The following is a 23,681-nucleotide window of genomic DNA, read 5'->3' on the forward strand; positions in this document are numbered from 1 at the left end:
CCCCAGCCCAGCAATCGGGGGTACGGCTGATAGCACTCCTGTTCGGCGGGGCCGGCCGAGGACATAGCGCAACCGCCGGAGAGGGAAACCCCAGCGAGCCCCAACGAACCCCAGCCCACCCCCGCGACACGCCTCCGCACTCTGGCGGACGTGCCCGCGCATGCGCACTCCCGCCTCCCGGAGAACTACAGGCGCACTGGCGAGGTTTGTCCCTATCCGTCTGCCGTCGGCGTGAGGGGAGGTGGGTAAAGCAAGATGGCGGCCGTGTCTCTCTGCGCTCGGGCTCCTCGCAGCCTCTTGTTGCCAAGGGCAGGTGAGTGTCACCGCTGCCGAGGGCCTGTGCCGCGGGCTAGGCTGCCCTTGCGCTCCGTGCCTGGGTGTCACTACGCCAGCCGCTTGCTCGCTCTACACGTCTGCTCTCGGTGTAGAGCGGGGCGAGGAGCTCACAGGGCAGCGTCTGAAAAGCAGCTGGCTGATACAACTGTTTGCGGCAGAAAGGTCGGGTTTCTGCCTTCCTTTTCTTTAGGGAGCTGGAGTTTACAGCCCAAAGGTAGGATTGGCACAAGCTGTACAGTGTAAGCTGTACAGTAAGTTGTGTTATCGGAACTGTTAAATTTCAGCAAATGAAATGCCCCATTGGTTAAAAGTGTAAGTTCCTTTTATGATTTTTTTGGTGACCTTGACATTTTGGCCATGGTTTGTAAGCATGCTCAAGTAGCAGACTTATATTAAATCTTGTATTTTGGCCTTTGATGCCAAAACAGAACTTTCCCGTGAGTGTGGTGAGGCACTGGAACAGGTTGCCCAAAGCAGTAGTGAATGCACCATCCCTGGCAGTGTTCAAGGCCAGGTTGGACAGAGTCTCGTATGACATGGTCTAGGGTGAGGTGTCCCTGCTCACAGCAGGGGCTTGGAACTTGATGATCTTAATGTCCTTTCCAACCCAAACCAGTCTGTGATTCTATGATTTATAGTTAAATTGATTCAGCACATGCTCCTCTGTTGAACAAAGTGGGAGATGACAAACAGGTTTTGTAGGTTGATAAAGGTGAGGAAGGACTTTAACATACTTTAGATTGGAGAGATGTGTCTTTTCAAGAAAAAGATTTTTCTGGTTTACTGTGGATATTTGAGATTTAATTCAGGCGAGTGTTCATAAGCTTCAAATATGGATTGTAAAAGTAAACTTTCAGTGACAAATAGATTCTGTTTTGTGAAGAAATCCTACTGTACTATTCTGGGAAGGAATCCTGGTACAAGTCAGTGTTATACAGGAGCACAGAGCTTTAAGCGGTGCTGCTCAGTCTGAAGGTGTCAACATGGGCTGTGAAAGCTATATGGCTATGTTAAGCCGTGAGTTACTCAATGTGCATTTTGATAGGCTTCCACACCATGTGGAAGGTCCTTTACTCACAAATCAGTGTGAAGATCTGTAGCCTGCTTTCTTTGAGTCTCATAGATACCTTTAAACCTATTTTTAAAACATAAAATAGTAGTCATTTGGCATGTGGCCATATATTGTGGTGTCAATTTGTGACAGATCTTGTGCAGTTTTGGAACAAGAAGAGGTGTATACTATTAAAGGTGTTACAGTATAAAGCAAACAACAACAGGTATATGCAAAAAGGTGGGAGAATACAAAACTAATTGGGAGTTATTTGTTAGTGTGGCAGTGATAGCATCATGAAGAGCCAGTCACCAATATTATTTTGCAGAAATAACAGCAAAGAAACTGCAAAGTAGTTGAAAGACATTAAATTTTTTTTCAGATTAACTTTTTAATCGTTCTCATGTAGGCTGATTGGTTTAATAATGCTTTTTTCAACAGGTATTCACAGTGGACTGAAATCTTGTTGCTTTTAGGTTTTATATTGTAGGAACTGAAATGTGTTCCTATCTAGAAGTAACAGTGATAGTGTTAATTCTGTAAATATGAATTTTGATGTCAATATTGTATAATTTTTATTTTATTTTTTTTACAAACCTTTAGAAAGAGAATATGTAAACAAAGTACTGAGGAGTATGGGTCATCAAACTCGCTTCTTCAGTATCTCGGCATACCATGTAGCTTTTTGCATACTTGAAGGAATGCTGCTGGTGGTTATAAAGAACATTTTTCCATGAGTCTGCTTTTCCTAAAAAAGTAACAAAATCCTAGTTGTTAGAACACTACAAGAATGAAGGTAACAAGACCATTCAACTCTCTTCCTCAGTGTTATCCTTTATGATTGCGCTTGTACTGAGCTTGGTTAATTTTCACTGTCCAGGTACCTGTTACATAGCTACAGGCTTTATTCTGTACAGAGTATTCAGTATGCACTAGTGATTTCACTTGCATGCATTTTCTGTTGTTGTCATTTAAAAAGATAAAAAGCAACCCTCCTCTCCAGGAGTTTTGAACTGGTGAAAACCTAGGGTATGGGCTGTATGTTTTTGTAGCCTGTGTCAGATTACATAGTGAGCACAGTGTGATAATGCGTTTTAATATATGCTGTATTGGAAATCCAGTGAAATGACTGCTTCACCTTCACTGCCATTCCTCAGAATTATACACAAGGATTTTTGAGGGCAGTGTTAAATTAATGATAGATGATGATAGATAAAGCAGAATGTGAAGATGCATGGTCAGTGTGGCAGTGATGAGTTGGCACGTTCCTTAAAATTTTGCTTTGAGGTATTCTAAAGTTTAATATGAACATATTGTGTCACTTTTAAAACTGCATGTTAGGTTTTCAGACATTAATTGGATGCCACAGAGTGTGTACTTTCTTTAGACTCCAGCACATCTTTGACAAATGGTGTGATTTAATTTTTTTTTTTTTCTTAGTGGGTGCTTATCATGGTGTATATTTTGCTTTTTTTTTTTTTTCTCATAGTTAATCTCAAGGTCTCTGCTTCAGTAATGGATAGGACCTGCATATCTGCCACTTTTAAGACAGATACCATGCCCAGTTTAACTGTTCCTGAGCTTACCTCTGTTTTGTAGGAACTGTTTTTAGGAAGTCATATACCTACTTGAAGTTTGTATTGGTAGTATTAAAGTATATTTTCTAGGCATAATATATTAATTTGGTAAGTACAATATGTGTGATTGCTCTAGCTAAGTGAGTGTCAAGCTACCTTTCAGGACAAAATTGGGATGTGGTTTCTTTTATTATTCTAATTTGTGAGTTATAGAGAGAAGAGGGATAGACAGACTTTTAGATGGAGAAACACCTTCAGGCACTGAAATCTTGCTGAATTTTCTGGTTTGAATTATATCAGCTGATCTAATGAACTGTAATGTATGTTCAGACATCACTGGTCCTTTTCATCTTGGCTACACCAGTGCCACAGTGCAACTGGTAACACCTAACCATATTGGAATAAAACGTACTCCTTCAGTGTACAAGTGGGATTTTATTTTGTTCCTTAATGCATCTGTCATTCTGATATCAAACACTAATCTTGTTTTCATTATGGTTCTTGACACTTGGATTTCTGTGAGATTAAACTTGCTTATCTTTCTCCAAAAAATGCTTATGACCATGACTTACTAAGAGTTGGAAGGTCAGTTACTTAATTTCTGTTATATCCTCAGGCTGGTTTTCCAATGACAGCTCTTATGATCTCTTGTCAACAGTCAGATGTCTGTAGTGTGTTCATGCACTCTGTCTTTCATCTGTTCCTTTCTTCCTGTGAGCATGCACATGTAATTACACTAAAACACTTCTAATTTCTGAAATCTTTTACTAGCAGTTTGTTTCTTGCTTTTAGGTAATGTGGTTGGAGAGGACATATGTTTCTTCTTTTCAAAATCCCTATTGGAGTGACCTTGTCAATTTCTGTGAATATTCTAGTGATGTCATATTTTCATGGCTTTCATGTTTTCATAGCTTCTTGAGAAAAGGAACAGCTTTAAGGCAGTACTCTTTGCATCATGAATCTGTCTCTTTGAATCTCTTCTCTTCATTTCCCTTCACTCAGAGCTATGATACAGGAGGGTTGCTGCTTCTTCCAGCATTTGGGTCTGATATATTTAGACTGAGATGAAAAGTCTGGTTAACTGCATCTGGAGTGATGCTGAGTTTTTTGTCTTTCAGTTCTGAGATCTGGGAGTAGGATGTGGATGTACTTGGGTGGGACCTGCCTGTAGCAAGTATTCTTTATTTGCTTAACCTCTGTACTTCACCTTGTACATCAAGTACTAATTCTAGCTAGTAAAGCTTTATTTACTGTTTAGGAACCAATAGCCTTAGTCTGCTCCTTTTGTATATCTTAGTTTGGTCTTTACCAACAGCTCCCTCAAGGCTGCTGTCCTCTGACCTATCCAGATGTCTCTGAAATAGCCTCTCAGGAGTCTTGACATGGGAAATGTTGCTGAGGGAGATTAGAGAAAATGGATCTGTAACAAGAGAAATAACATTAACTGTAGTTTGACACTGCTAACTTTTAGCTTATGTCACATGCTCTCTTCCGTTTTGTGTTGTAGGCCCTGGCATTTCTGTGCTAGCTGCAGCACCATCTGTGTTGCAGCAGAACCGCCGAGTTCATCATGCATTGATCCCTCATGGAAGAAGTGGACGATCATCTGTTAGTGGCATTGTGGCCACTGTCTTTGGGGCTACAGGTTTCCTAGGACGATATGTTGTCAATCATTTAGGTAATGTTCCCCAGGAGTACTAATTAAAAAAAAACAAACAAAAAACCCTCTAATTTTTCTTCAGGTTGCAGGGTTGCTAGAAATCTCTGGCACTTTGGATCTTAAGAGTGTGATGCTTCTGTAGTGTTTGGTCTACTAAAGTGTCAAGATAGGGCAATTAGTGAAAACTGTTTTAATCTAGGAAATCTAGAAGCTTTAGAACAACCATTAAAGTTGTTAAAATAAGTTATTCTCCTTCAAGTACTATTTCTGAGTCAACTGTTTCTGAGGAGAGGTACAACACATATTTGACTTTTTCTGTTTTGGCCTTATTAGGACATTCTAGGAATTTGGGATTCTTTGAAATAACCCATTTGAATTCAAGTTTTAGATAACAATTATTGCTTTTTTTCTTTCCCCTTTCCATACAACTTAAAAAATGCAAATGCCCTTAGATGTGACACATTTTTAGGTATTGTAATATATTTATAGCACATGCTCTGATTTTTGTTGTTGTTAACAAGCTTAATACATGCTTCTCTATTTTGTCTTACAAGCCCAAATACTCAAGTGTGTCCTTGCTTAAGAATTCCAGTGATGTAGGTTCAAACATTTACTTCTGTTCTACTTTTAGCTGTGCAGATAGCTATTCAAGATATCTGTGTTGTGTTTTACTGCCAGGGAAAAAGGAAGTTTTGTGTATTCAGGAGTTCATCTACTTAAAGTTATGTAGTTGTTTAGGATAAGTCAGACTTTATTTTGTGAATGTTTAGGTCGCATTGGATCTCAAGTAATCATCCCCTATCGCTGTGATCAGTATGACCTCATGTATCTGCGGCCCATGGGTGACCTGGGGCAACTTCTCTTCTTGGTAAGCCTTTTGCTTTGGCTTTAGATCAAATACAATACCATTGCTATACAAGGAAATCTGTTAATCATTCTTAAAGTCAGAACTCCAGCTATTGTTTAGCCTCTAAATGGAAATGGTGTGAAAGAGCTTTCTTTGATTATGCCTATTTACACATTATCTCATCTTTTTCCCATTTGATGCTCTGGTTACAGGAGTGGGACTGTAAGGACAAAGACTCTATCCGAAGAGCCGTGGAACACAGCAATGTGGTCATTAATCTTGTTGGAAAGGAGTGGGAAACAAAGTAATTTTCCATTTTTTTTTTTTTTTTTTTTTCCCCACCCTATAGATAGATTTACACCAGGTATTGGACATTGTAACCGCATTTTCCAGCATGTATACAGTATGCCGTGACTCTGACATTATACTTGGCTTTTATGGAAAGGCAAAACTGAAAATTTTTATATAAAAGTTCTTCTATTTCTTTAAATTATTAACTAAAGTCCTGGTTATGATCTGCTTTTGAAAAGTGCATTCTTTCTATAATTTTTTGGCCTACAGCTTTTGTTCTGCCAGAGAGTTCTATGTGCTGTTTTCATACACCTTACAGATGTTTAATGGATGCCTTCCTATGGCTGACAGAGGCTCACTAGTTTCTGTCAGCTCATATTTACATTATTACAGAAGTGGACTTTCATCCTGTCACTTTGGCATAGTGAAGAATTGTAGCCTACTAGAATAAGCTGTGATCAAGTTTTTTCCTATTCTCTGGCAAATGTTAATAAACAGGAATAGCTAATTAAGACTCTCTAAGATTAATAACGTAATTCCTTGCTAGAATTTTGGCACAAACACTATTAGCTACATAAGCATTTTTTTTTTAAATAATTTTTTAAAATAGTTCCTTTTTGAGATCCATAAAAAAATCCTGTGTTTGTTTTAGGTTGAAAATACCTGTAATAGCCTCATGTGCATTTGGGATTTTTTCGTGTGTGCATGCAATTATATCTACTTTGTGTAAAGCCTTGTTCAGAACTGCCAGACAAAATGTCATTAGTTGTGTGATTTGCCTTTATAGGGTACATAATTTTGCTGTTGTAGTAGACAGAAACAAGTGCAGACATCAGTTTCATCTACATTTACAAGTCTAATGCCTTTGCTGCTCTTTTTTTTTTGTGAAGTCATTTGATGTTCAAATTGTAGAATTAATAGTCAAATTGTATTAATAGAATTAGTAGTCTCATAGTGTACAGTTATTTTCCCTAAAATATGTGCTTGCCAACAGACTCGCTGTTTCAGCTGTTTCTCATCTAGTGAAATATACATAATTCTGGGAGATGCTTTGATTTTGCATTCAAGTTTGTAGAACTGTTTTTTTTTTCTGATAGTCACTTAGCTCCTTGTCCCACTGTTAGAGTCTATAACAAAGCTTATTTTGGGAAAAGCCCACCAAACCTAAATTAAGTCTTGTGCATCTGACAAGTTTTTTTTAACTTTTGGTATCTTCTTCTTTGAGGTAAAGGTAAAAATATACAAAACAGCTTGCCAAGATTGTTTGCGCTGTTGCTGAATTACGAATGTAAGGGTTCAAATGCTAATTGCTGTCAAAAGAGGAGACGTTTCTTTCTAATGTGGAAGTGAGGAAAGAAAAGAAAGCCTGTACAGTTGGCCCAAGGACACTGTGGTATCTGTTTGTCTTTCAGCTAAGTGTTTCTTGTGTACTGGCCCCTTTAAAATGTCTGGATTTGCGTAAAAAGTATGATTTGTGTAAGGGAGGTTTCCTTTCTTATTGAAAGGAAGTGTGGCGACAACAGCAAAAAGTTTCATTCTAGTTAAAAATCCCCCAGATTTGTCACTCTGGTCAGTTTCAGTAGATTCAAATGCAAGGAATCTTTGTACATGTTAAAGGCTTTTGGATGTTCCATACCTTACCACTGTATTGCACATATGTTCTTAAGTTATTTTATATATCTTGGTATCAGTGGTAGTGCTGGAACCCTGATATAAATTCTGTGCTCTGTTAAACACAAGGTCAGACTAAATATTGTTATCATCCCAAAGTCTATGAAAAAGGTAAGATTAGAAGTAGAGATCAGTCAAAAAAAGTGAAGTCTGCCATTAAATACTTTCGTCCTTGCCTAGTATTAGTTTACAGTCTCATCTGTGTATACTATGTTGTTTGAAAACTCCATAGTTACAGGAGGGATGTTGTTTGTTCTTGTATGTTTCTAAAATCTATTTTTGTGTGTGGAACAGGAGTGATGGTTCCCAGGATCAGATTAGTTATTGAAGGGTCAAAAATAACTTTTTATTTTTAAGGCTTTCTTTAGACTCCAGTGGGATCTGAAGAGCTGTGGGAGTAGATAAGGACAGAGAGAGAGGCATTTGGACAAGATGTTTGTTACCCAAAGAAAATGGAAAGGATGGAGCAGGGTGCTTACAAGGACAATATAAAGACGTGAGAAGTTAATTCTCTTTCTTGCAGTCTTGGGATAGTTGGAAACAATTTTGGGATTGTTGCCAGCCTATAGTGTTAGTTCTGCTTAGAGACAGAGCTTCTGTATTGTTCTTGATCAGATGCCAAACTAGATTAATAGTTGAACCCCCCACTTTAGGCCCCTTGAATGGCATAAAGTTAGTGAAGTCATTCTTTCTTCATGTTTCTCCTTGAAGTCCCTTACAGCTGCTATGAAGTGGTTCTAATTGTTCTGTCAGTGTAAAATTTTCAATTTACATAAGCACCTGTGTATTCTGTGGTCTGGTTTTGTCTACTTCTGCAGTACATCTGACCAAACTAAGGCTGCTAAGAATTTCTGAGCTCCTTTGTAGAGTATTTGAGTGCATCAAATCAGGTCAAATTTTGAACAGAGCAGGTATAAAAAGACAGCTTTGCTCAGATTTCAAGATGCAGCAGTTCTCTAAAAAAACAAAACAAACCTGCTTTCACTTGGAAAGAGCTTTCTGTTTGTCAGAGACAAGTGGGCAAGAGGATTTTTCATATTGATTTAATGTTAGCAGGTGAAAAAGCAGACAGTACTGAAGCTGTAATTGAAGCTTACCTTTGCAATTCACTGGTTTCTAGTTTTTGTTACCTGAAGAGTCCCTCATGAAAGGAAACCTTCTTAGAAACAGTGAGCATCAAGATAGGTTTTTTGAAATATATTCAAGTAATACCATAATTGCTATTAAAGTAAAATTTGGTTTTTGTCTTGATTTAGAAACTTCAGTTTTGAAGATGAATTTGTAAATATTCCTAGAACTATTGCGCAGATAAGTAGGGAAGCTGGTGTGAAGACGTTTATTCATATCTCTCACCTGAATGCTAGCATGAAGAGTCCTTCCAAATACCTCAGGAATAAAGTAAGTCTGGAATCCTTTTGAATATATTTTCCAAGAGATGCCTTTTTTTTTTTTTTTTCTGTTGGTCCCGTCCCCCGTCCCCCCCCCCCCCATCTATTCCTGCTGGGTCTGTTCAAAGGAAATTGGGGAATGAATTTACTATGGAATGTTTTCTGCAGCTGAGGAATTTCTGAGTTACTGTGATTATCAGAGCTAGAAATCCCCCTTAGTACTTCATGTACTTTGAAGGGAAATAGATCGTGTATTACTGAAAACCCTTTCTTCTGTCCTTGAATATCTTTGCATCTAAAGTTGTTGTCATTAAGAAAGAGGAACGAGTTTGATGGTTTGGGATCAGATATCAGGCCTAAACAACTTAAGGCTGGAATGACCTAGCAAAGTAAGTAGTTGATGCCAAAAAGAGTGGTGCAGAGACAGATGAATATCATGATTATAGTTTTGGTATCTTTTTTTTTTCCCTATTAGGTGGTATAATTTTTTATTATTGATTTTTATCTTTTTAATAGAACTGTTGTCCCACATTTTTTGTTTTGCTTGAGCTTATTGTATTCTGCCTTGTCTTCATTCTAAACATTTTAAAAAAACAACACAGTTAAAATTTGGTAGCTCTCAGCGTGTAACAACTCTATAGTATAGGTAAGCTTCAGTGTAATTACCATACCTATTGGAAAGTAGACAGCTGCCACTGAAATTTCATACTGTACTTAAGCAGTTCTTGGAGTGTTCTTATAATGTAGTAGGGCTTATGTAAACCTTTTGTTTTCTTCCAAGCTCTGATCTAATATAAGCAAGAAAAGTATTTAGGTTAGGCTTCTTTCTTTTTGAATTTAAATTTGTGTCACTTCACTGGTGAGGCTGTGTTATATTTTGAGTACAAGAAATGATCTACATGTTGATGGGACTTTTGGGATGTTCTGTGAGACCTTTAGCATAGCATCTCAAAGATCAAATGGCCAGATAAAAATAATTTTTGAGCTACTGATGGTATAATTTCTTTCAGTGCTGTAGTCAGGATGCATCATGTTCTGAAAAGGCATTCTTGTCTGTTCAGAGTGGATCTAATGAATGTATTCATTTTAATTGAATGATAGGCTGTTGGAGAGAAAGCAGTGAGGGAAGAATTTCCAGATGCTATAATTTTGAAACCGTCTGAGATGTTTGGGAGGGAGGACCGATTTCTCAATCATTACGCAAGTATGTATTGAAATCGTAAAACCATGTACGATTAGTATACCTGCCTATAGAGTACAGAGGGAAAATGTGATTTGCTTTTGAGAAGCAGAGAGGTATGTTTTTATCAGAAGTATACTGTATTTATTAGCTGAAGGTGTGTAATAGGAAACATAATAAATTTTTACCTCATGACTGAATTCTTTCTGAGTCTAGTTAGTCTTTGCTATTTGTTTCTTGGGTGGTTTTTCTTAGTTTTGTTTTCTGTCTTTGGTCTGAGCTAAGATCTGGTCATCTTAACCCTCAAAATAGTTATCCCTAAAAGTAATTTTTCAAGATGGTATAATGCTCAAATGTAAAAATCAGCCTGAGCTGTTCTTGGCTCAGAAGCACCAGTAATGATTCTGATGTATCACCGACAAAATTGCTAGACAGGATAGAATGTAATCTGCTTCTATCTTGCAAAGTTGAGATATGTCTGAATCACTGTAAGTAAACAGTAAATACAGCCATTGTTGTTGAGAAAACTGTGTTGAAAACAGTGCTACTGGAATTGGATGGTAATTCTTCCCAAGTTTATGTTTTTAAAACGGCTAACTCAGTGTTCAGAATAGATGAACACTCGGGTGTAGTGCAAAATGTATTGGTTATTTACCTGAAAGAGTTCTGATTTTGTTCTCAAGTTATGTATGTGTCTTTCTGTCAGACATGCGCTGGTTTGGTGGTGTGCCTCTTATTTCTCTGGGAAAAAAAACAGTGAAGCAACCAGTATATGTAAGTTTTGAATAAATCAAAACAATCCCAAATCTTTTGTGTGTGCATGTGTGTTGGGTTTTCTGACTTTTCCCCCTGTAAATCACTTCTGAAAGAGGAGTGTGTGCATGCATTCCTGTTTTCTATTGGTAATTGTCTGAATTTGTTTCTTACAGGTGGTTGATGTAGCAAGGGCAATTATTAACACAATTAAGGATCCTGATGCTAAAGGAAAAACATATGCCTTGGCTGGGTAGGTTACTTTTCTGATTCTAATTAACTGAAGTACTTCTTTTTGGTGTCATTTTTTGGCATGCTGCACAGTACATTTAATTTCTCCATCCATGCACACAGTTTGAGCTACAATAAATTCCACCTCCTTTTTGGGAGGAAAAATGACTCAAGCTGTTATTGTGAGTACTCTGAAAATCCTAGTTTGGGCCCCACTGCATTTAATGTTATGTACATGCACACAAAGAAATAGGCAGTCTTGGGAAACACGCTAGACAACGTGGATTTGGAGAAAATTATGCTAAAGTTGTGTGGAAGCCACCTGGAATTAGAACAGATAGAGACAGTGGATCTCTTGGAATATTTTTGTGTACGCAAGCTCCAAGTCAGAATAGGTCATTAGCATTAAGAATAAACAACATGGCAGATGCCAAGGTAATGGGTCCATGTTTTGATGCTCTAACATAAGCACTGAAACTGGTCTTCATCTAACATATGTGGTAAAAGGAGCATTAGCTTTATTGATAAACAGTTGCTAATTAGTCAAGGTGTAAATGATGCTGAACTTTTCTATTGCATGCGTATCTCTGTGTTCTCCCGCTTATACACTGAAAATGTGCCTAGTATCTGATTTTGCAAAAGGCTTATCTGAGATTGTGGGTTTTTTTTTCTGTTTTGTGACACTGTTGCAGTGACAGCTCTTTATTCCTGTAAAGCAGAGATCATTGCTGGTCTGTGTTTTTACTCATGTGATTTCACTTTCTTCAGTGCTGTCACTGAGCTGTTGAGGAAGATGTTATCCTGGTAGCTATGCTAGGTATACTGTATGCTCTGGAAGAGGCACCAAGCAGGTCTTCAGATTCTTTTGGATCATGCTGAGGAGCTTCTGCTTAGAAACTAGCAAAATAAGAGAAAGAAGCTACCAATGGTCTGGAAGGGACAATAACAACGAGGTTAAGGAACTTGAGGTTGCTTTCAAATCACAGGGATGATACGAAGTGTCACATTAAAGGACAAGTGGAAACAAGGGGAATGCTACAGCCATTCAAACCTAATTTTTTATCAAAGAGAATACATATGTAGGTGTCAGACACAACTAAGGCAAAACCGCAAACTGTGATGAATATACTTATTTGAGTGACTATGGTATCTCTTGGGGCAACTTGAAGATGGGTCAATATGTATCCAAAGCTGCCTGCCACAAAAGGAAGGAGAGGCGCCTGCTTTTAGGTTCATCTTTGTCTCACAAAAACAACTGCACCAACTGCAGGAGAAATTGAGAACTGCACACAAAACAAAGCACTGTTTGCAGCCAAGTGGGAGGGCGGTTGCCTAAACTTTGTATGTATTCTTGCAGTTTTCAAGTCTTATATTTTGGCAATTTACTGAAGGCCAGGAGTTCAGTTACCAGGTTTCGGAGGCAGGAATTCAAACGAGGATGCCAGACTGTCACTGCAAGGAATACAATTTCAGGCACATAGCAGTGACTGAAAAGACTTTGGTCTAAACCAAAGATCCAAATCAGTGTTAGAAAACCAAAGGAACTCTGCAGCATAACCCTTGACTAAATCTGTATGTTCTGGGTGGGTTTTTTTTTCCTTCCTGCTATGTGGTGGAATAGAGTTTTAACTGTGGCAGCTAGTGGTTTTTTACCTGTTCCCCTCTTTCCTTTGTGGCACTGGTTTTGCTTCCTCCACTCATTAAGCCTTCTGCCTTGAATGTTAATGCTCGCTAGAGCTTGCTATCTGCTAGTATTGTGGGTAATGTAATGAAACTTTCGTGTGAAGTTCTATTCTTGGTGAAGTTGTATTGTTGATGTTTGCTGATTTGTAAAGGAACAAACAGTATGTATGTTTATTTTCACATTTTTACATTTGGCTATAATGTATATTCTTATATGTCAGCCAGTAATCCAGCCGCCTGTATGAAGCTCATACAAAGTTTCAAGTGTTGAATTCTTTTGAATTATGCCAAATATGCTGACCTACCTTTAAGTGTATCCATTACAAAGTTTTTTTCCTAATTTGCTTTTACAAGCTCAAGTAGCAGTAATTTGGGTTTCTGTTTTTTTCCAGTGTTTATCAACAAATTCTGTTTGTGGTCATTAGTACTGCTGTTCTTTTTGAAGTACATGTCATTTTCCATGCATGCAACCTCAGACCTTGATATCTCTGAGATCTTGGGTTTATCAAACTGTAATTCGTGTTCTTTGTATCATAGGCTTGGATTTTTGGGCTGTGTGAAGTTTTGCATATGTAAGTCATACTCTAGCACAAAAGGACCTGGAAGTGCTGACTTTCAGAGCTGAACATGAGCCAGTTGTGCCCAGGCAGCCAAGAAGGCCAGTGGCATCCTGGCCTGTATCAGCACTGGTGTGGCCAGCAGGGCCAGGGCAGTGAGCATCCCCCTGTACTCAGCACTGGTGAGGCCACACCTTGAATCCTGAGTTCAGTTCTGGGCCCCTCACTACAGAAGAGACATTGAGGTGCTGGAGCGGGTCCAGAGAAGGGCAATGAATCTGTTGAAGGGTCTGGAGCACAAATGTGATGGGGAATGGCTGAGGGAATTGTGGTTGTTTAGTCTGGAGAAGAGAAGGTTCAGGGGGGACCTTATTGCTCTCTACAGCTGCCTAAAAGGAGGTTGTAGTGAGGTGGTGGTCTATCTCTTCTCCCAAGTAACAAGTGATAGGACAGAAGGTAACAGCCTCAAGATGCACAAGGGGACATTTAGATTGGATATTAGGAACAATTTCTTCCCAAAGGGTGCTCAGGCAGTGGAACAGGTTGCTGAGGGAGGTGGTAGAATCACCGTCCTTGGAAGTGTTCACAGACTGTGTAGATGAGGTCCTCAGTGATATGGTTTAGTGGTGGCCTTGGCAGTCCTGGCGTGACGGTTGGACTTGATATTAAAGGTCTTTTCCAACCTAGCTGATTCTACAGTTCTCTCATTCTTAGTTTTCACTAAGAACACACTTTATTCAGTGTAACTGTGGTGGGTTAGCCTTGGCCAGCAGCCAGATGCCCACTCAGCTACTCCCTTCTCCTCCTAAACAGGACAGTGGGAGAAAATTGCATGAAAGATGTATGGGTTGAGATAAAGAAAGGGGGAGGTTGCTTCCCACTTATGTCATGGGCCGAACACATTCAAGTTGAGAAAACTTAATTTTATCTCTTGCCAATTTAAATAGATTTGAATAGTGTAAAATAAATTAAAAAAAATAGTAAACCAACACTACCTCCCTTCCTCCACCCTTTCCCCAGGCTCAACTTCAGTCCTTCATTCTTGAATCTTCTACCCCCTCACCCTGTGCAGCGCAGGGTTATGGGCAACAGCAGGTTATGTAGTCAGTCCATAACAGTTCCTTCCTGTTGTTCCAACTTCTTCACACTTTCCCCCAGCTCCAGCCTGGGCCTTTTCACAGGCTGCAGCCCTTCAAGAAAAACCTGCTTTAGCATGGACTCTTCATGAGCTGCATGGGAATCTCTGCTTAGGTGCCTGCTCTCACCTTGATGTCTGCAGGGCTGTTTATCACGCTTCCTTTTCTCACTTCTCTGGGCCTTTGTGGCATTTTTGTCCTTCCTTAAATACATTTTCCCAGAGGTGCCACCTCTTGTCTGAGGGGCTCAGCTGTGCCCTCTGGTGGGTCTGTTGGAGCTGGCTGTCCCCAGCATGGGGCAGCCCCGACCTCTCCACATAAGCTACCCCTTCCCAGTGCTTCCTGGGTACCAGCCTTTCAGACCTAACCAACACCTCCTGTATGACATGGTAGAATACATAGACTCATAGAATTGTTTGGGGTTTGGGTTAGAAAGGACCTTAAGATCATCTGGTTCCAACTCCCTGCCATGCACAGGAACGCCACACACTAGACCATGTCCAACCTGACCTTGAACACTTCCAGGGCTGGGGCATTTACCACTTCTTTGGGCAACCTGTTCCAGTGCCTCACCACCCTGACAGGGAAGAGCTTCTTCCCTATATGTAACCTGACCTTCCCCTGTTTAAGTTTAAACCCGTTGCTCCTTATCCTGTCACTACAGCCCTGATGAAGAGTCCGTCCCCAGCATCTCTTCAGATACTGGAAGGCTGCTGTGAGTTCTCCAAGCAGTCTTCTCTTCTCCAGGCTGAGCAGCTCCAACTTTCTCAGCCTGTCTTCATATGGGAGGTGCTTGAGCCCCCTGATCATCCTTGTGCTCCTCCTCTGCACTTGCTCCAACAGCTCCATCTTCTATACTGGGGACGCCAGAACTGCACAGTGCTCCAAGTGGGGTCTCAAGAGAGCAGTGTAGAGGGGCAGGATCACCTCCTTTGACCTCTGTGCAGTTTGCTTTCAAATACAGTGATGAAACAATTTTGCAGTTTGTGACTTGCATTGTTACCATTGCTGATGTCAGATTATATGTTTTTCTAACTTAATTGTTCTTTATTTTAAACAGTACAGAATCTGGAGAGCCAGAATCTGTCTCTTGTGAGGAAAATGACGTATCTGTCAAATTGTTTAGATTGAAGGAAGCAGGCCCTTGGTAGGCTTGGGGGTGGAGGGCTTTAAAATTTTTGTCTGTTGGTGCAAGTATTCAAGTACACCTAAATTACCTATAATTTTTGTTGCTTTTTCTTTAAGACCTAACCGGTATTTCCTGTACGACATGGTAGAATACATCTACGCGGTTTCCTTTCGAACCTTTATTCCGTATCCGCTTCCACGTCCTCTCTACCAGTAAGTGGGACCCTTCTTTCTCTAAGAACTTGGGATCCACCACGGAAGCATAAATGTCTGTTTTGTTGGTTAATTAATATTGCCAGTTGTTATTTAACATGGTAGGATTGTAGAAACTGGCTTTCTCTAGATACTTGTTAGCTAGCTTTGAGTCTTCAGCTCAGGCACAGGCCTGTGTTTGATGAGCTAGTGTGTGAAATGTATACTTGTAATAAGCTTAGTTATTTAGTCCAGAGTTACTGAATGGCTTTGCTGAGTCAACAAGTAGCAAAAGGTCCTAAGCTGGGACAATCAGTAACAAACTAAACAAATTTATAGTAACACCACAGGGAAAATCTGTGTGTATGTTACTGACCATAAGCCCTGACGGATTTTTCAGCAGCAGCTTAAGGTATTGCTGCTGTCGGCTGTTCTTCCAGTCTAGTTAGCATTGCTGCCCTGGAAGCGGAGTTGGGGTAAAGGTGGGTATGGGTATTGATTGACCATCTAGTTCAGTCCTTTGTAGTGATTTGAGCCCAGGTTGGAGTAAGTTTGTATTGAGATCTTGGATTGGAAATTTGAGCAGTGCAGTTGTGAGCAAGCATTTCTTTGTCTGTTTGCCATATAAGGGCAGTAACATCTTTAGAAGATGGTAGTGAATTGGGAGATAAGAAAGGAAAGGTGTAGCATCACTTCAGTTGACTGCAGTGGATGGATTGCGAAGGCTCTGTTCACATGCACTGAGCTTCTGCAGCTGTGCGTTTTGGCCTCAGAGGCCACATAGAAGCTTATATGCTCAATTGCAGCTACTGAGTAATAGCACATGAAGATGTGCAGTATAAATCAGCCTGGATATAGTCCTTAAGGCATAATCATATACTTTTGAAGACCTACCTCAAATAGTAAATGCCATTTCAGAAGTTGACCTCAGCATGGTTGAGATGTGTTAATGTTTGGGGTGCTGGTCTTCCTCAGTTTCAGTACAATGAGAGCTAATAGGCTAAAAAAGTCACTAGCTAAAAAAGAACCCTCCTACCAATCAGCTAATAGGACTCATTCCTCTAATATAATTCATGTAACTGATGATGAATAATGCTAGAACATCTGAAACTGTTGTGTCTGATCTGAACTGGCTGTAGAGGCATCACCTCAGTGTGGCTAAGCTGATACAGAGCAGCTTATTAAAAAGTTACTGTTGAGCTGCTTATTAGTTTTAGTCACATTTGCTGAAGTTCATGTTAATGGGCTAAGCTAGGTAGTATTTCATATTTTTGAGAAAAGAGTGCATCTGAAAGCCTAGTTTTGTGCAGTAGCTTAGTAACCCTAATCTGCCAGGTGACCACTCCAGAAAGAGATTCTATCTCGAATAAATACTGTTGGTCCCAAGACACTGGGGAGGAGCTGTAGCATTATTTTACTTTCTCTGCCATATTCTCTTTCTTTCAAGAGAAACTTAATTTCTCTAAACTGCAAATATATACTAATCCTCATAATTTTTAATAGATGCAGATTGTTCCTGATTCCATCATTTTGTTTGTACGGCTGTTAACTAACTCGGTTGTCAGCAAGCATGTTTTCTCATGGAGGCATTGACTCAAACTTTGTGACTAGTTGGATTACTGCCTACACTACTAGGGAACAGAGTTTGGATGAAAGGCAGGGGCAAGACTGAACCCTCTGGTGTGTGGGGAGTTGGATATGGAGGTTTACTTTCCCTACCCAGCAACACTCATTTTTACTTAAATATCTGCTCCTCCATTCCCTTCCAAAGGAAAAGGAGACCGAATAATTCAGTAGCAAACAGTTGAAGTTACCAGAAGCACAAGTAAGAACTTGCTGGCTGGCACGTTCACTACTCTAATGAATTAATAGCTTGTGAGAACAGCTACAGAACACGCTCTTGCTCACAGTCTGTTAAGTGCGAAATATTTTTACCAGTTCTTGTTTTCTTTTGTGCATCTGGATAATGACTATGCTTGTGTAATACTCTTTCTAATGACAGTTTAATTGCAAGATTCTTTGAGATGAATCCGTTTGAACCGTGGTTAACACGAGACAAAGTGGACCGGGTAAGTGTAGGACAATCCACAAATTCTTCTTGGAAAATGTTTTGTGTGTTTGTAACTTGCAGTTGTAGTTTTGCATTCAAAGAGTGCTGAAATGTGTGTACGTCATATGGTGTTGAATTTCAGTTCAGTGGCTAGAATTTGATTATAAAGACTTTCAGACTGTTTGGATACTGTGAAATGTATGTATGAATGTACTCCCCACTTTTATGTAACTAGTGAGTTTATGTACCTCTAGATGCATTAAAATAATTTACACCATCCAGATAATGATGTTTTTAACAAGCTGAATTGACAATACTGGATACAGCTCAAATTCTAGAGTGCATTTCTTGTGAACATGTTGCAGCTTTATGTTTATTCCTGACTTCTCAGTGCTAAGTGGGGGTGGAGGAATAACTTGCAAAAACCAACCGCAAGTGAGGAAAAAGTAGGATTTAGCAAGTATTAATGTCAAAACTGTTGGCATATGTGTAAGTTAGCAAAGATAGTCATGTACTCTGACAGTCTCTGAGCTTGCTGCTCTCTGAAGGTTGCAGGTACTCTCCCAACTATTTTGCAGAGTTGGAACTCTAATGTCTTTGTGATGCTGCAGTATTAATAACTTATTTTGACCTGATTTTCCCCAAATTAATTTGAGATAGAGTACTACCATGAATCTCAGGGAACTGAGTCTTATGCTTAGCACTGCTTACTGAATAGCTATAAGCAATTAATTCCTGTGTTATATTTCTCCATCTGTGAAATAAACTGGTTTCCTATTCTGTTTGGAAATAATTGTGGAAAGCTGTGGATAGTATGTGTAATAAAGGAGGTAAACTTACAGTCTAGTGTAATTCCCTGCCCCCCCAAACCACTGACTCATCCCCCATACTTGAGAGAGTTGGCATCATAGTTCTATTGTCTGTATTTACCCAGGATGTAGATCTAACATCTCCTTCCTTCTAGCTGCCTTTAGTTTCTAGAGATATGTTTCATCCAAATCATTAAAACTACTGCAGTTAGCTATAGCATTGGTAGTGTAAGAGAGTTTCTCCATGTCACTTCTGTGTCTTGATTGTTCCTCTTTCACAGCTTTTCATCCTTAAGTAATCTACACAAAATTAGATGTGGTTGACTTTTGAAGACCTTTCAAGGAATAACAGCATAAGAGAAATCCCTGTTTTCTAAGACGTAGGTCGTATGTGTTGTGAATATGGTAATGGACTTAAATATTTGTTCTGTACAGGACCCTGTTCTAAACCATGAACAGAGAAAAACAACCTACCAAAGGTGATAATTCAAAGTACATTTTCTTGACAAAGCAGAATGTATATAATTGCAGTTCAAATATGCACTTACAAGTTTGGCTTGATTCTGTGGTTGCAATGCAGTAATCTTCCTGATAGTGTGCACCTAATGAAAAAAAAAAAAATGAAGACACTTTCTGGATATCTCACTGCTATTTATTCCTGAATCTAAATCTGAAGCCTGAAAGACTTTTTGCTGGATGCAGAACATCTGTGTCTCCGGTCGAATTACATTTGGTACACAATACCTTGTGTAATTATGCCATAGTTCTGTGGGGCCACACTGAATCTTTTCGTATTTCGGGAGGAAGACACTGAGCCAAAAGCAGTCAAGGAACTGGGACTGACACACAGTTGGCTGAGTCCACATTTGTGTTTGAATAGGTCATTAGATCTACTACAGGATGCAGCAGTGTGTTGTATTGCAGCGTTCTTTCTTGGGGGAAGCATTCTTAAACCAGCAGCCTTAAAACTGTAGTAGAATCTCCCAAGGGCTGCCATTTGTAGAAAATTGTTTTGAGGCATACTAAAATGTTTCTAGTACTGTGGATTTATACTACTTTGTTTCCATAAAAGAAAAAAGGTGATAGGAGGCGTAAGTACACAATACTTTTTTTTAGTGTGCCCTTGATTGTGTTGGGTGTAATGCTGTTTATTCCATCAAGTCAGTTACTTTTTTTCTTCTTTCCTCCCTCTTCCCCCTCCCCCCCCCTTTCTTCTTAAAGTTTCATACAACAGACATGAAATTTCCTGACCTTCCTGGTTTGGAAGACCTGGGTATTGAACCAACGCCTCTAGAACACAAAGCCATTGAAGTTCTGCGCCGTCACCGCAGATTCCGCTGGTTGGACGCTGAGCTAGAGGAAGCAAAACCAGCTAAGACCTGTCCAGTGTAACAGCTAATAAGGTGGTTTCTTGACACTTGTTAAACTGCCTTTTATGATCCAGTTTGTTTGGAGAACTGTGTACATACTGAGTAAAATACATTAATCACGTAAACTATATTTCACTGGTGTTGTCTTTTCAATTATGGAAGTCTGTCACTGAAATGCAGTTTTTCTCTTTAAAAGGTCATGCAAATAAATTGCATATTGTTGCTTAGCTGCTGAACATTAAAATATTTTGAAGATTGGGACTAGAGGGAATGTGTCTTAACATGAGCCAGTTTCTCCTTTGGCTCTCAAAGTAAACATGTCACTCTTCTTCAGTAGGTGCTCAAGTGATTTGAAGAACGTTGTAGTTCAGGACTATGTCACCTAGAATATGGTCTTTCCAACAGGGATTGCTGGTACTGCCACCTATTCAGTTTATGAGCTCTCAGATAAAGACCGGTTTTAGGTTCTTGACTCTTCTGAACTTTGTTTTCTGAACTGAGCACAGCCCGGGTAGAATATACCAACCAAAATGGCAAAAGCTGTTTTTAAGGTCAAGAAGTGTCAGTCAGACATGTAAACAAGTTATTACGTGTCATTTGATCTCTTGTGATAGTTGTATGTGCTGCCTGTCATAGACATGAGAAAATGTAATTTCTTCCATATTTTCATGAGGAAGTCTTAACTGTTTTTTATATGCCTGAGTCTTTAATGTGCTCGGACATCATCTTTCTTTCAGTAAGAGGGTGAAGCATTGCTCTCTATTTTCAATCACTTTAAGATCAAAGGAAGATCTCTGCCTGAATTTGATCAAATCTTTTTGTTTCCATATCAAAAAAGTTGCTGGAGTTTTCACATTCAAAGCACAGCTTTTCTAGTGTCTTCATTTGCACCACAGACTACTCCTACAAGATCTTAATTCAGGTAGCCATTAGATGGAGAACATGCAGGTGATGAACGCCCATGAAAAGTCTGCTTTATGCAGCCTGCTCCGTATCAGGTAGGAATACAGGTAAACTGGAGTGTTACATTAGTGCTCAGCTGCCTCAAGTTTGGTTTTCCACAGTACTTGGCTTTACACAGCATTTCTGCTTCCTACCTTGTAGAAACTACAGTGTGGTTTCTCATTATTTATCTTTCCAATGCTATTTCTTTAGGGGTCTTGAGTGTAGTAATTAAATAAAATCACTTGTAATACAGTCTAGCAAAACTGCTATAATACAGCTTCACCAGTGATTCTTATTCTACTTGTTTATCAATGAGATCTTCCTTCTTATTCTATTCCTAGTTTCTCAGATTGCAGTAATTATTCAGACAATCTACAATTTGTGAAGTACTGAACGTCCTTAAATGTGTGGACTCGAGGTTTGTGCTGAAGACCCTTGGGTGTCAAGCAAAGTGTATGGAAGAGGGGAAAAGGGGGCTGTTGTTTTCCACCCTCGCCACAAGAGGTCACTGGTAGAGCAGAAAGCGGCGATGGCCCTTTAAGTGCAATGGGTGCTGCTGCTTATTGCGCCGCGTCTCCTGCTCGGACTTTGCGGTTTCTCATCTCTCTTTCTTGCCTGCTCGAAGCCAGAAGACTGTCCAGAAGGGCTTTTTTCAGGGCAGGCCCAAAATTGTACATTGACAAACTTAGGTACAGTGGCATAATAATCCATGGCTCTAGTACTGTCTCTGGCTGAAATAAAACCTGCTTTAGTCCTTTCCCAGCACATAGTATAATAATCTATTGCCTACCTTCAGCCTGCTTTAGAGGGTCTTGTGAGAAAGAAGGTCTTTGGCAGCATTTGTTTATGGAGCAGATGGAATTTTTGCATGGCTTTGTGAGTGTGTGTGCACTTAGGAGACAGATGGTTTAGGACCAATAAGGGCTGAAGAATTGGTGAAGGTCATGTTAGATATATATGTTTGTGTGTGTGTATCTGTATATCAGCTTTCTAATATCTGAAGGGGGCCTACCAGGGTAATGGAGAGGGACTCTTCATCAGGGACTGTAGTGATAGGACAAGAGGTAATGGGTTCAAACTTAAACAGTGGAAGTTCAGGTTAGGTATAAGGAAGCTCATTACTGTGAGGGTGGTGAGGCACAATGGGTTGCCCAAAGAAGTTGTAAATGCCCCATCCCTGGCAGTGTTCAAGGCCAGGTTGGACAGAACCTTAGGAAGCATGGTCTAGGGTGAGGTGTCCCTGCCCATGTCAGGGGGCTTGGAACTAGATTTTTTTAAGATCCAACCCAAACCATTCTATGATTCTGTGTGTGCATCTACGTATGTACATGTGTACACACCCCACCCAACCTAGGACACTCTGATGGAAAGCAAAAAGGAAACTGCACATAGGTATCACTAAAACATCACTTACTTCCAGCACTCGAGTATCCTGATAGGAAAAAGTAACATTTCTGCTCAGTGTAGTTAACTTCACTCATACACTGTCTTGAGGTGCCAGTATATTGGGGCTGATGTGAAGAGAAATTGTAAGGAGTAGTAGAATATAATGAGATGGTTCTAATGGTAATGGTGGTCTTCATAGAAATGATAGAGTGCCTCTATATTTTGAGTTCCTGTGGGAAATACCACTAGCCTTTATCCTTTGTTGGGAAGGTAACTGCAAAGTGATTTTTCAGTATGAAGGGAGATAGATATGGAGGAAGGAGTTAGCAAAAGCAGGAAACTTAATCCACTTTGCTTTTTTAGATTCCTCTGCACATAGGACTGAAGGATACTTGCATTTTGGGAACAGCTTGTTTGGATGGGAATAGTATCTGCATCTAAGGTGGAAAGAAGGATTTGGACCATATGTTTCTTCAAAGACTGTATAAGCAGTTAGGACTCTGGTTTGGACTTACTGCTAAATATGTGCATATTTATGATGAAAATATAATAACACTAAAATTATGCTTTTTCAAGAGCAGACAGGTGACTTGCATACAGTTAAGTCTTCTTGTCTGCCTACTTCTTCTTGGAAGGCCTTAAAGCTTTCTTCAGATGGTTAATGACTGACAACAATTATCCTGTAGTTACCTCTCCCCTCTGTTTTGTCTTCTTCCTTTCCCCCTGCCGTAAGTGATATGCAGGGATGTGCATTACGTGAAATGAGGTCATAGGAATGCTATATTTAAAGTAATTCAAAGTGGTGTAAGAACTCAAAAGTTATTAATGATGGTGTTAATGTAGCCTCTTTGAGGTATGGAGGCAGAAGGTGAAGGACACTGATGAGATAGCAAAGGAAAGTTGGTGCAGAGCCAAGAATAGAGTGACAGGGTGGTGCTATGGCTTCCTTTTGTCCTTCTAATGACTAGACGTAGCCTGGGACTCACTCATCCTAATCCCCATTCTTTCTTGGAAAAGCTTAACAAGGGTGGTAGCATTAAAGTTTTTGTAATAAACAAACGCCTTTTGGAGAAAATTCTGAATGAAGCTCATTCTGGATTCCTGTGAATCTCCTTCTGCTTTCCCTTGTGCTTTCTTAGGCCTGTTTTGACACACATTTCCATTTTGCTTGTATGCAAATCATCAGCAGTAAGTCACAGCTGATCTACTTCCAAGGCTTTGGAGAGAGGTTTAGTGTTAATGCACAAAGCTTGTTTGACTATGGATTGTTTGGGGGATTTTTTGGAGGGTGTGGGGTGAGAAAAACTAGAAGATGGGTCTCAGGATAGGAAAGGGTCACACTTTTTATGCAACCCAGGATACAGTAGGGCTTTTATACTATGGGGCTTTTCATGCAGCCCAGGAATGTGAACAGAATTGTGAGCACTCAGATGTTTCTGT

At 39.8% G+C, this 23,681-nt stretch overlaps 1 protein-coding gene across 1 annotated transcript; it reads left to right on the forward strand.

Annotated features, from left to right (window-relative positions):
* The first annotated feature begins 180 nt into the window (after positions 1–180).
* Positions 181–20,040, forward strand: NDUFA9 (NADH:ubiquinone oxidoreductase subunit A9). Its single transcript, XM_057426016.1, has 11 exons — positions 181–313; positions 4,472–4,642; positions 5,395–5,492; positions 5,684–5,775; positions 8,690–8,831; positions 9,923–10,025; positions 10,708–10,775; positions 10,931–11,007; positions 15,607–15,702; positions 17,684–17,750; positions 19,762–20,040. The coding sequence occupies exons 1-11, from the start codon at positions 256–258 to the stop codon at positions 19,930–19,932; spliced, it is 1,143 nt and encodes a 380-aa protein (XP_057281999.1). The 5' UTR covers positions 181–255; the 3' UTR covers positions 19,933–20,040.
* Positions 20,041–23,681: the final 3,641 nt, after the last annotated feature.

This window comes from Pezoporus wallicus, unplaced genomic scaffold (assembly GCF_028554395.1).
Source record: "Pezoporus wallicus isolate ANWC-B61680 ecotype Strahan unplaced genomic scaffold, APGP_CSIRO_Pwel_v1 scaffold_3294, whole genome shotgun sequence".
Taxonomy (NCBI): Eukaryota; Metazoa; Chordata; class Aves; order Psittaciformes; family Psittacidae; genus Pezoporus; species Pezoporus wallicus.